The sequence below is a fragment of the Equus asinus genome, chromosome 3 (genome assembly GCF_041296235.1).
Source record: "Equus asinus isolate D_3611 breed Donkey chromosome 3, EquAss-T2T_v2, whole genome shotgun sequence".
NCBI lineage: Eukaryota > Metazoa > Chordata > Mammalia > Perissodactyla > Equidae > Equus > Equus asinus.
In genome coordinates, this window is record NC_091792.1 from 4201220 (window position 1) to 4215339 (window position 14120).

Below are 14120 nucleotides of genomic sequence, written 5' to 3' on the forward strand. Positions count from 1 at the left end.
GAATCAACTCCTGGGTATCTACCCAAATAAACTGAAATCAACAACCCAAAGCAACACATGTACCCCTACATTCTCTGCAGCACTGTTCACAATAGCCAAGACATGGAAACAATCCAAGTGCCCATCGACTGATGACTGGATAAAGGAGATATGTTATATATATACAATGGAATACTACTCAGCCAGATAAAAGACAAAATCATCCCATCTGCAATAACATGGATGGACCTGGAGAATATTATGCTAAGTGAAATAAGCCAGACTGAGACAGACAAACACCACATGGTTTCACTTATATGCAGAATATAAACAAACACATGGACAAAGAAAACAGTTCAGTGGTTACCAGGGTAAGGGGTTGGGGGGTGGGAACAGGGGTAAGGGGGACCACTGTGTGGTGACAGATAAGAAATAATGTACGATTGAAATTTCACAATGATGTAAACTGTTATGAATCTCAATTTAAAGAAAGGGAATCATTTGGTAGGTGGGAAAGGTAACCAGTATAATTGTGTGTATTGGTGGGAATTGATTTGGCGATCATGCATCTATAGTAGAAATATTCTTAGACAGCTGGAGGTGCATGCAGATCAGACCCGGAGATGAAAGATTGGGAAGCCAGAAGATGGAAGAACATGGAAGGAGTTACTGTACCAAGAAAAGACCAGAGACTTGAGGATACCAAAAATTAGGGAATGGACAGAGAAACAGAAATACTAAAATAGGGTGGATCCATCAAAGAAGAAAACTGGAAGAAAGGAGAATAGAGGGTCAGAGAAACCAGAAAGAAAGAGTCTCAAAAGGAATGTGGTTTACTATAAATGTCACAGAAAAGTCAACACTGATGAGCAAGTGGGCTTGACCTACTGGTTATTGTTGACCTTTATAAGAGAGGTTTCAACAGGATGATAATGCAGGCGAGAATGCAGGAGTCTCAGCAGGAGAAGGATGAATAGGAAGCAAAGGCAATGGAGACAGCCATGTAGTCTATGGGTTTTTACTTAATGGGAGAAAAAGAATTGACTGGTAGCAGTAATAAGAAATACCCGTGGAGGACTTATTCTGTGCCAGGCACTGTTCTAAGTGTATAATCCGTATTTAGCCATTTATTCCTCACAACAACCCTAGGAGGCAGATACCACTGCTATCCTCATTTTACAGATGAGAATACTGAGGCACAGAGAAGTTAAATAACTTGCCCTAGGTTCTTCACTTAGTAAGAAGAGATTTGAACCCAGGCAGTTCCAACTTCAGAGAAACAGGGCCCTTAATTGCTTTGCTAGGCTCGCTTTGCAAGGAAGGAGACAAAGATTGGCAAAAACTAACACAAAGTTTAAACCAGATAAGACTAAAGCATATCTGAAGGTAAAAGGGAAAGAAAAGGAAAGATTGAAAAAATGCTAGGAAATAGAATAAAGTGAGGCAGGGAGAAGGCGATGGGTTCAGGAGATCAGGGAGAAGGTGGGCTTTGAGCGCTGGAGCCCTCTGAGACCCAAAGCTGGTAGTTACACCCATTACATGGGCGCTCATCAGTGTCACTGTGTCAGGGTAGGGTGCGGTCACTTGCCTGCAAGGCTTCGTGGAGGTTGCCATTGTAGTCTATGATCTCGGTGGCTCCTTGATCTCCCTTTTGACCAGGTGGACCCTAGGAAAAAAATCAACCAATGGAAAATCTTGGAAGTTAGGCTAGGATGTAGAAGGGACTGTGGCAAAAACAGAAATAGCAACAATTCCCTAGTACGGCCCAACTGCTCTTCAGAATGAATAATCAGGTTCAAATTTTGTCCTTATTTCAAAGGAGGCAAACCACTTCCAACTTCCTGTCTGTGGAAGGTTAAAGACACGAAATCTGATTTTGAAAAAAACGACGTGGTTCAATCTCTGAAAGTTTTTTCTGAAAATTATAAAATGTAGGCTCACCTGATTTGACTTATAAAATGTTGTGGGCTTTATCCATGTTTATTAAAGCAACTCCTAACTTCTTTCCACTCATGTACACCTCACAGATTGCTTCCTCATCCTTTAAGAAGATACAACACTGTTCTGTAGGAAATGGTTGGCTTTCCCAACAGGAATAGAATTCCACTAAAATTAAACCAAATAGGGAACAAATATTTTTAAGACATCTATGGTCCATCCTACTCATTAGGTCTGCCACTGAATTTCCATTAGTCATGTCCTAATTCTCTGCCTGTGTTTAAAAAAGGCTCTGAAAATATGGGCTATCGATTTCTTTATAATTGGATTAATTGAGAAAGGGAAAATTCTATTAGCTGGATGGCTACGGGTTTGCTATTGCTCATTTTTACCAGAGGGAAAGTAGATAGAAAGAATTCTTTAGAACTTCTTCTCGTGGAGTTTACTTTATGTGCTAGAATCTACACATTCATTGCTCCTGGTGACTAGCATAGAAAATAAGAGGAAAGGGAGTAGGAGCGATAATCACAGTAGTCTATCTCCAGTGCTATCACTGGATATTATTAGTCTGGGTGAAAAACCCACATGGACACATACGTCAAATCTGGGCTTGTAGGGGGCCAAAAGCTTAGACAAGAGACACACTCACCCTTGGTCCCAGGTCTCCAGAATCCCCTTTGTCTCCACGATCACCCTTACCACAGTGAAAAAAGAGAAAACCTAATTAGTAGTGGGGCCCACAGTCTAGAAATATCTCACACATAATGATGTCTTTAAAACCACACAGCAGCACCTTCAGTAGGAACTTGTGAAGTAGAAAACAACAACTAGAAGAATAATAACCACCAACACGGCAAATACTTCTTTAAGATGCACCTTAAAGTAAATTAAGATTCCCCTTTCAGATGACAGAGTATCTTGAAACAATAATATATGTTACCTCTCTCACTAGGGATCTTCAAAAGCAAAGTGAGTGGTTTCTAGGACACCCAAAGTAAGCCTTCACCTCTCAGATTGAGCCACGTTCTTGCCTTTATATGAAAAGATTTGGGGCAAAGGGAAAGAGAGCCATCTAACGGGGTTGTCTGTTCTCTCAGAAGGAAAGTACAGATAATCGGGGCAGGGAACGAAAGGAGAGCTCATTCTAGGGAGACCGAGGACCGAAAGGTCACCAGGTAGGTCTCCCTCTGATGATGAGAATCTAAGGAAAAGTTTTTCTATAGTTACGTATGGGCCTCTTAAGACTCAGAAGGTGCTGAAGTGGACAGCAGCTCGCTGCAACAGGTTGGCCCGGCTGAAGGTCGGGGCAGGGCAAACCCAGCTCTCTTTCTTTCAACACAATATGCAAAATCTCTAAAGTTCCATTTACGGTGTTACTACTCCACCTGGAGAGACACCAGGGCTAGTCTAAGGAAAAAAACTGCAAGTGCATCACTCTGAGAATACTCAAAATTCTCGGAAGTCTAAACAGAAACTTTGGAGAAGAGATTTGAACGTGGATAGATTTGAATGTTCTTTAAAACAGCCTAAAATTTATAGAGTCCTTTTCCTAAATGGAATTCGACACATTTTTCCCTAAGCAGAATTCAAAGCATATTCCTATAAACTGGGTAAGGACCAACGAAAAGAGGCAGGAAAAAGGATTGTAATTTTTTTCCATCCACATTATGCTGTTAACATTGATCATAATTAAATTTACTACGAATAGAGAAATAATAATTCCCACTCTGTTTTCCTCATTTCGCACCCATTTTTCCATGTTATTAGCTAATGGCATCTTAAATAACATGATTCTGCTAACAGTATACAGATTATTACAGATACTATAAAAAGCATGATAAAGAATTTCAATTGGTGGTGAAACTTTAATGCAATGAAGGAAGTCAACTAACTTAAAAGCAAAGTATAATTTGAGCATTTATCACAAAGATAGCCGGGAAATAAAAAGTAAGATTATACCTTACATAATTTAATTTAAGTAAAGTACTTAATTTTTTCCAGAGAAGCTATTTTTACAAAACAGGAAATACAACTTCTCTTAAATAGTCTGAAGCACGAGAACACACAAAAACAAACAAGATAAAACAAACCAACTGTTTTGAGATATCATCATAAGGATGAAATTATTACAATCCCAGTGTGTGAAAGAATTTAATCTAAAACATCATTCTCTGCGGAAGAGGCGAGAAGCGCCACTCTCGACGGTCCCATGGTACATTACAAGGTTACTCAGTTACTGACCTTTGACCCCTTTGGGCCTCTAGTTCCCGATTCACCTTGTTTCCCCTATTACAGGAGAATATGAAGATGAAAAGGAGAAAATGACAAAGGAGATAAGAACAGAAAAAAGAAATTAGCAGTGACTCAGAATAATGAAGAAAAATGGAAACACTTTATTTTAACTGCCTCCATATATGGCTCTATATAATGTGGGATTTTATAACAGTAAACATAAGTATTGTCACCGTGTCATTAGTTCATTCCCTGGTCTCTCCACCGACCTTCATTTCATTATACTTCTGAAGACTTCCCAGCCATCAGTGGATGGGAAGAGTTCTGAGAATAATTCTCATTAGTCTCAACAGTGTTTGCATAAACTTCCTTTTCATCAAAGAGTGAATGACTTCCCGTGTCTCTAGGATGGGTTATTAAAATAAAGTGTTACCATATTGGTTTGCTGGAAGTTTAGAGGAATAAAGATCGAACAGTCAAATAAATCCTTAGCTCTCATATTTCCAAGGTGTTACACACCATCAAGTTACCACAGAAACTAACACAGCACGTGCCTACATTTTTCTAAGTAAGTTTGAACACACATTGAGTGATAACATGTTAATATGACAGTGCTTCCCCTTTACGTTTGGATATGTTATTAAATTTGTTTACCAAATAGAATGGAGTAAATTGGAAAAGTTGAACTGTAAAATCCCTTCTGAAAAGAACCAATCGGTGAACATTTCAATACACTACTTGTGATTTTGCCTGTTATAACTCCTGTTGAGGAATTGTATTTGTTTCATGTTCTAAGCAAGTGACACAAATTTCCAAACCAGAGGATGTTATTTTCCAGCATCAGAAGAACTGACCTTTGGTCCGGGGGCTCCAGGCTCCCCTCGCTCGCCTCTTCCAGGAGGCCCTGCCTCCCCACGTTCACCCTGTCACAAATTACAAAATAGGTAAATGGCAGCTTCCCCCCACCAGGCTGATCGCTGTAGATTAATAAGTGAGTTGAATAAAATCAAAGAAAGCAGAGAGTTGCCATTTGTTTACCATGTACATGGCACTTTATTAATCTCAACATGGGTTATCCCATTTAATAATCAAAACAATTATTGAATGTTTGTATTACCATTCTCATTTTATGGACAAGGAAGTGGTTTGGTAAATGCTTGTCAGGTGCCTATGTTGGTAAACAGAAGGGCCTTTGAAGGGAATTGATAAGGGCCATCATTACGCCTCAAGACAAGCGTGGCCACAGTTTTCATTCTCAGTCACTTTTTAAGATCTACAGGAAGAAGCATGGTGACATGGTTATACACCAGCTTTGTGATCCGACATCCTAGGTTTTAATCCTGACTCTGTTATTTGCCTGTATTTTGGGGTAAGTTACTTAAGTTCTGGAAGCCTCAGTTTCCTCTGTAAAATGGAGAACATTACAGTACTGGCTTTATAACTTATCAATGTAAAGTGTCGCAAGGGTGTAATACACACAGGGGTTACAGCTGGTTACCAGATTCATGGCTCTGTGAAGTTTGCACATGGCCACTGCCCTCAGGGAGCTGGTGACCTAGTTAGACAGACAAGATCCACATGAACAAAACAGTTAAGAGTTAAGGAGTAATGCAGGGCTGTGTGCGAGAGAAGAGGAAACCCCATAGAGTTCTGAGGGCTCCAGATTGGCTCCTGACGTGAGACCTGAGTCATGTTCTGAAGACGGGTAGGTGTATTTTATAGTTATTGCTGTTTATGATTCTGCTGCTATGACTGCAGGAACTGCACAAAACAGCTTACATGCATTATCTTCTGTAATCCTCAGGACAAATGAGAAAGGTGTTAGCCTCCATAGTCTACAGATGAGGAAGCTGAAACTCAGAGAGGTTAAGTAACTTGCCCAAAGTCACAAAGCTTTTAAAATGAGAGAGCTGCAATTTAGAAATGATTGTGCTCAATCTTCAGTATTTGCATAAATGTTTTTGTATGCAAATCTTTTGCATTTCTCTGGTCATTTTCTCAGGATAAATTCCTAGCTGGGGAATTGCTGGGTCAAAAAGTACAAATACTTTAAAAGCTTGCCAAGCCACCCTCCAGGAAGACAGTGCCATCTTACACTCCCTGACCATAGGGAGAGTGTCCGGCTTCCCGCATAGTGGGTAGAATGTCAATAATCAAACAGGGTTGGCATTCAGACTGGTGATGGCATCTTTATGGATGAGAGATGTGCTGCCCTCACTGTAGGAGCTCACTCATTTTGCAAAGAAGAAGAAAACACGATTGGATCCACGATGGGTGACGTTGGGCTCTAAATTCCAGGGTCCTTGTCTGTACCATGCCCGTCTGGGAAGCCTTTGTGGATGGCAGGGGAGAGGGGCTAGATTATGGCAAGGATTAAAGAACGCTTGGTAGGTTTCTCAGCATGAACCAAAGAGAGGTGTGAAAACAGAGAGACTGGGAGAAAGGCAAGAGACTGGGAGAAAGGCAAGAGACTGGAGTGACGGAAGAGATGGAAAAGATGTTCCAGACGGCACCTCCCAGGGATTGGAGGCTGAAGGGCTTCTGTTGCTATATGGAATTTTTATTTTTAAAAAAGTACCATATTTGGTGATTCTTTTAATAGTTTACAGAAGACTTCTAAAATAGGAACTATAAGATTATTGTAGAGAACATCAAAAACCTTAGAAAATCATTCATCTGTCCTGGACCGCAGGAGTCTGTATATCTTTACCCAGAATCACTTTTTATCACAATGCCCCTAATTTTGATTCTCGCTCTTTGGAATTACATTATTTACTTGCTGACTTCTTCCTCTCCTTCCACGCCTCTCTCGCACACCCTGGGAAAGGACAGACTGTTTGTGTTGCATTTGATCTCAAATCTCAAATATTAGAAAAATGTCTGGCAAAAAAATGTGTTGAATTAATGAATAAACAGTATTATTCAAAGTATTCTAAATTATTCATAGTAAAACCCCAATTCTTTAGACCCAATTCTTTAGGTCTCTCCCAGGCACTGATGTTGATGCTGAGGAGATGGCGGAACCTAAAACAGATTTTTAGATGCCGTCACACGTCTTCCTTCATTATGATCTCTCTTCACTGTGTTGGGGGTAAAATATGCAGGGTTAGTTTATTTTTTAAATCTGAATTTAGTGGCCCAAATCCAGGCTCCCTACGCAACTGGAAAAAGACTCATGTTTTCAGGCTGAAAGAGATTTTCAAATAATGATGATTTTTCCATTATGACACCAAATGCATGTCAGATAGGCAGTTCAGCTGAAAATTAACTTCAAAATACTGTTAATAAAATGAAGTTCCTGTCCACATCCCTACTTGGGGAATGAAAAACAGGTACAGTACATTCTTTACTTTTATTGAGAATTCAGAGTAGCGTCTATTAGAAAAGTATCTGGTCTGTAACATCAGGCTGCGTTCTTCACAAACAGTAATTAATGTTGATTTTATGGCTCCACATCTGGATTGTTTTGAAACTGCAGAGTAGTTTAAAATCAGTGGACTATAGAAAAGAAATTTAGGGATGAACTCCACTCTCTCCTGCCCGTGTTTCTTCTATTTTCCCTCGTTTAGCGAACAGAAGCCTGCAAACATTTTAGGATCTGGCTCCTGCCGGCTTCTCTGGGGCACTGACTGGGTTTCGGGTTTCTTTGTGCTTGTCCACGGGCTGTCTCCTTTCTCACCTGGCCCTCAGGCTGCACGCCCCAGTACACCAACAGCTCTTACAGGAACACAGAATGCTCCTTATTCTCTTGCTCTCTCTCCTTTTATTCCAGAGAGTGCATTTCTTGTGTGAATCTGTTCAGGCTAAAACAGGCATTCCTCATATTTTGTTCATAAGCCTGACAACTCATTATGTGAAAATGAAATTGCTTAAGAAAACAGCAATTTTGCATAAATTCGACCGAGTTTCAGCCCCTCTTAGGCCACACATAGTTTCCATTTACTGGGATTAGAGTTATTTTCTCTCGACCAGCGGAAATGAGGACCCTTCTGTCAGAACAGACCATGAACATGTTTCTCCAGCTCTTGGAAATCATCCTGGCTTATTTCTGTGAATGCAATACACAGTGAGGCAAAGACTGCTACGGTATAAAAATAAAAGAACGTAGTTTGATCTAATTTTGCCCCTTCTTTGATTCATGAGTCTGTCATGAGTAAGGTTCCATCCTCAGAGCTGTGCCTTTTTATGTCTTACTGGGTAGATAAAAAGAGAACGACAGGCCCACTGTATCCACAGCAACATCATTTTTTATATGGCGGCAGCTCAATTTGTTTTTAGGGCCCTCTCTAGGGTTGCCAAGTGGAATATCATGAGATGGTTTTCATTACAGAGTCTTTTTGCAGACATTATTCAGGATGGATCCTTTTGGGGTGAGACACTTAGGAATCTACATGACATCAGGACTTGCCTTTGAAATCTAGGGAGTGATGGGGGAATAGTAATAATGTTTGATTTACAAGTATGTCCTAAAATCGGTGATGAGGAGCGGGAGGTAACGAGTTCTCTCTCTCCTCCTCAGAATCTCCCCATTTTTCCATCTGGCCAGGAGGCTGACACCATCACATCAATTTAGGAGCAATTTGGGGGCAACTGGAACAACTAATATATTCCACCATCCTGTTGTCTTGCCTGAGGCTTTCTGGAATTAACTTCCTATTACTCTATTTAATATAGTATTCCCATTAAAAGTGTTATTAATGGGTGATAGGCTGCTTTAACTCTCTACCAGGCGAAAATATCTGGTCACTTAAATAATAAAGTCCTTTCTACATAATGAACTAAAAATACATGGCAAAAAAAATCAGAAAGAAAGGAAAGGAAAAAGACTCCACTTACCTTTGTTCCTGGTAACCCTGGTAAGCCTGGTTCCCCTTGAGGACCAATGAAACCTGGTTCTCCCTGTAAAAAGGTGGCATATGAGATCATTATTCATGTGACAGTAAAGTTAAACTGATTTCCTTCTACTGGGATTACACTCCTTTGATTTTATACAGCTTTCTTGCTGAGATCCAGCTACTGACTATAAAATTAATCAGAATTGGTTTTGCTCAGTGAAAATACTTTAAGCAAAGCTTTGGAGAAAACCTAGAAAGGGAGAGTGACAAAGAAAACAGATAAATGTCTTTACCACTTCCTTTCTCATCTGTTGCTTAGTGCTTCTTATCATTTACCAAATTGAGAGCCATTATGTTTGGGTGGATGTGGTAGGTATCCTCTGAGACACGCCTCCATGATGCCACCTCCTGGTATCCATGCCCTTGTGTCATCCCCTCTGCTTGCATGTGGACTGGGTTGACTGTCTCATATCTAATGAACAGAATATGGCAGAAGTAATGGGATATCACTTCTGAGAATGAGTTAGAAAAAGACCATGGCTTCCACCTCTGGGGCCCTTTCTTGTTGTCTCTCACTTGGATCACTTGCTTGGGGAAAGCAAGCTGCCCTGCTGTGAGCTACACTATGGAGATGTCCACCTGGTGAGGAACAAGGTCTGCCAACAACCACATGTGTAAGCTTGGGAGTGGATGCTCCACCCCAGTAGGGTCTTCAGATGAGACCACAGCCCTGGATAACAGCTTGACTTCATCATCATGAGAGACACTGAGCCAGAGGCACCCAGTGCTCAAATTCCTGTTCCTCTAAAACTGTGAAATAATTGTTTGTTGTTTTAAGCCACTCCAGTTATAGGGGTAATATGATAGGCAGCAAGGGATAACTGATACAGTGGATGTGGCTAGGGAAGAGATTCAGGAATGTTCAGCATGATAGGAAAAGGCATCTCTTCTTGCCACAACTCCATAACCTCTTCTCCACTACCTGGAGGAAGTCGGTTGTGGTATAATAAAAAATGTATTTGGTCTTTTTTCTGGTTCCTGGCACAGAGCTTCTAAAACCTTGGAATTGTCTAAGTGATAGGAGTAACAGGAGCATCTTTTGTTATTCATAACAAGAGTCTTTCAAGGTACCTGAGTTTATGCTAATGAAGTGACTTGACTCTTGGCGGCCCCTAGAGAGCCCCAGGGTGGGGGCTATGATGAGAAGGGTGGAACATTCAGCCCGTCCCCTCCTCTCACCATCTCCAGGGAGGAGCGGGACTGGAGAGTGAGTTCAGTCACCAACGGCCAATGATTCAATCAATTGTGCCTACATAATGGCACCTCCATAAAACCCCTAAACAATGGGTATTAGAGAGCTTCTGAGCCGGTGAACACATCTACACGCTGGCAGGATGGTGCACCTCAACTCCCGGGAACAGAGGCTCCTGTGCTCAAGACCCTTTGACCTAACCCTATATATCTCTTCATTTGGCTGTTCATTTTATCTTTTATAATTAACTGTAATAGTAAGTATGACATATTCTTGAGTTCTGTGAGTCATTGTAGCAAATTTTCAAACTTGAGTGGAGGTGAGAGTGTGTAGTTGTGAGCATCCTCAAATTTGTAGCCAAGTAAGAGACAAGTGCAGGTAACCGGGGGACCCAGTACTTGAGATTGGGGTCTGAAGTGAGGGCCGTCTTGGGGGCTGAACCCCTAAACCTGTGAAGTCTGATGCTAACCCTGAGCAGTTAATGTCACAATAGGATTGAATTGTAGGACATGCAGTTGGTGTCAGAGAATCAGAGAGCTGGAGAAGCGGTGTTGGAAGACACCACGTATTTGGCATCAGAAAATACCTGAGACCAGTGTTCATATTTTCTTGAACATCCAGAAAGTTTTCTTTTCTTCTTAACAATGTGAGCTCAGATATAAGAGTCTAAATTCCTTAAATCGATAACATAGTTTTAAAGCAAAAAGCATAATGGTTCTGTTCTCATAGTTCCTGTTTTCTGTTTTTGTTTTTTACCCAAGGTGGATTATTTCTGGAGAAGTTTCTAATGTTGTTTGATAACATTTGATTTTTCTCTAAGGTTGCAACATTTCAACTTGTTTTTTGATACTTGGAGTTGAGCAGGCCAATACAGAGAAAATATTTTATAAGAAGTGTTAAAATGTCATCAAACATTTTTGAAATAAGTGAGTTTTAAAAATACGCTGTATAAAGCCTTGGGTATTGGATGGGGAACCACCACAAAATGTATCCTATTGATACACAACTCAAAAAAAAATTATCTCTAGCTCTGATGCTTATGGTGCTGGTTTAAGAAAAAAACGGTGGAGGGGAAATACTGCTATAGGTTTATTGTTTGTGAAATTTCTATAACTCTACTCTACATGCCCCACACCCTTCCACATCACGGAAAGGAGAAACTGGACAAATAATTTTGTATGGATCTCTTAATGGTCTAAAGAACATCAACTATATTTAGAGCAACCAATGATGACCATTCTACTTTTTGTGAAAGAGTTTAACTTGTTATTTTAAACAACAAAAAAAATCACACATAATACATTTATTTACAAGTAAGGTATTTCTCCCAATAAAATGATATATACAAAGACATAAATATTCCCTCTCCGCCCTCAAGAAAAAAGCTGTATTAAAGTCAGTGTGTATCATCAGTAATGACTTACTGTCTTGAAAATACAAGGCAAGTTAGTAGGTTGAAAGTTTACAGGCAGACAAGACTCTCATATATGTTCAAGTAGAAATGAAATTATCTCACTGTTTAGTAAAGCAAATAGAAGCACTATTAAAGCATACTAATAAAAGAGAAGAAAAAAGAGGAAGTGTTGCAAAAATGTATTTCTTATTCAGGTTAGTGTTTAGTTTATAAGAAGATGAAACACACAGTGTCATAATTCACAAATAAATAAATAAGCCTTTGTGATCTCAGTGGCCAGACAAAAGTGTTTTTTCTACCTTTTAAAAAAATGGAACGTACATTAAATTCTCCTGAGTAAATGTAAAGAAAGTTCCCTTAAACAGAAATGTTCGGGAGGAAATTTTTTTATTTCAAGATATAAAATTAGCAAGGTAGGTGACAGTCACAAAACTTTAACTCTATTAATATTGGCTGATTCTAAAGCTTTGAGTATGATTAAACCTCACCATGCTACTCTAAGAAAGCAGCTACCACATCAATACAATCATTTCTTGTTTCAATTTATTCAGGGGGAAAAATAGCATACTTAACTTTAGGATCAAATTTTTATGTTTATTTAATTCCAGTGCTCTCAATCACTTCAGAGACATTATCTCCATCCTCTCTATATCTTGGCAGGAGGGGGAGGAAATAATCATCGGGCTTTTTCCTGTCTCAGGCTTGGAAGACAATTGTTGAAGTAAATAAGGCATAAATATGTGTACTCATGGTCTTGAGCTGGGCGGGCTGTTTCTTACCTTCCTAAGCTTATACCAAGGGTGCTCAAAGTGCCTTGTTGTGTACCCTCATTAGTTACAGAGCAAGAGACGTTCATTGATGTGGTTTCAGATTCCACATTGCACCTAACCTCTGAGAAGCCCCCACCTGTAGAGTTTGGGGTGGTATCAAAGCAGAATATCCACCATTTTATGGAAAGGCTACTAGAATAATCTTCCTTTGTCCAATGACATATCTGTATGAGGCTGGTTTTTCTTCATATACTTCACTCAAAACACAAACTGCAACAGATTGAATGCAGAAGTGGCTATAGGAATCCAGCTGCCTTCTATTAAGCCAGACATTAAAGAGATTTGCAAAAAAAAAAAAATAAGTATAACAGTGTCACTCTTCTTGCTAACTTTTTCTTTTTGGAAAATTCTATTTCATAAAATGTTATTTAACACACAATGAGTTTTTAAAATTTCTCAGTTTTAACTTCTAATACAGAAATGTCAATAGATATAATGTACATAAATGAAACCTCTTTCAACCCTAATTTTTAAGCTTATAAAGAGGTTTTGAGACTAAAATGTTTGAGAACTGTTGGTATAAAAGTACAGAACTGAGTTAAAACTTGGCTTTGCAAGCTGGAATCCTGAGGATCCCAATAATGGAAGATTTTGGTGTCATTAAGGGGCGACTTAGTCAAGATTCATTATGAGATAATGCGAGCACTGTCTCTGGAATAAAGGAACCGAACAATAATGTCTGTTAATATTGTTGCCCCGATCGTATAGGCTCACAAATGTTAGGTATTATCATCATCATCATCATCATCAGTAGTAGTAGTGTATTACAACATCTCTGCAGCTCATTGGTGACATACAAGGTAACTTCTTGTTCCTTTACAACCTGTGTGGGGCTATACTCAATAGCTCTTCAGCTTCTTCCAAGAAGTAACCCTAAATTTTCTCATGTGAATACGTCATCATTTTATGAGACAATATCCATCTGCAGAGCATTTAGGATTGCAAAACCAAAAGTGTGTAAGGTAGAGAAGTGACAGATTTCCTAAGAATGACTTTTCTTCCTGTAAGGAAGGGAAAGGAGAAAATGGTTGTACCCATTGAAAAATCCCTAAATAAGTGTAATCCTTTAAAAAAAAAAACCTCACCTCTTTGACAAAGACTGAGGTAGAGTTTAATGGTTCTAGAATCTCCTAAAATGTCTAGGAGAAAGCTATGACAACGTAAAGTATTGAAACACTTTTATGTGATTAAAAAAAATAGGGAACTGTTTATTCTCCCGTAGTCACAGTTCTAGCTGACCAGGGTAGAGGAAGGAGACCGGGAGTCAGGGAAGGTGGGGGAGCAGCTGCAATATGATTCAAACACAAAGCACTTCTGGGAAATCATCTTTGGAGTCAATCAGACTACACAAAAATGAGCTTACACAAGTTTTTGGGGGCAAGAAACAGAAGTAACGATTTGTACTAGTCTAATGATTCTCAGAGCTGTTTTTACATATCTAATGTCATTTAATCAATGGGAAATAGGAGATTACTGAATTGGAAATTATTCACATGTATTTGAGCAGACAATGTGGAGGAGAGATGCAATAGAGGAAATTAAAACTATAATGGAATTAAGTTCTTACATTATTTTTTTTTGAGGAAGACTAGCGCTGAGCCAACATCAACCACCAATCTTCCTCTTTTTGCTGAGGAAGA

At 39.5% G+C, this 14120-nt stretch overlaps 1 protein-coding gene across 1 annotated transcript in view; it reads right to left on the reverse strand.

Annotated features, from left to right (window-relative positions):
* Positions 1–14120, reverse strand: part of LOC106829786 (collagen alpha-1(XXV) chain) — a 122289-nt gene that overhangs the window by 44424 nt on the left and 63745 nt on the right. Inside the window, exons 12-16 of the mRNA XM_070506455.1 lie at positions 8986–9048; positions 5004–5072; positions 4159–4203; positions 2567–2611; positions 1568–1645 (exon numbers count right to left, since the gene is read on the reverse strand). Coding sequence (XP_070362556.1) covers positions 1568–1645; positions 2567–2611; positions 4159–4203; positions 5004–5072; positions 8986–9048 — 300 coding nt within the window. The remainder of the gene's footprint in view (positions 1–1567; positions 1646–2566; positions 2612–4158; positions 4204–5003; positions 5073–8985; positions 9049–14120) is intronic.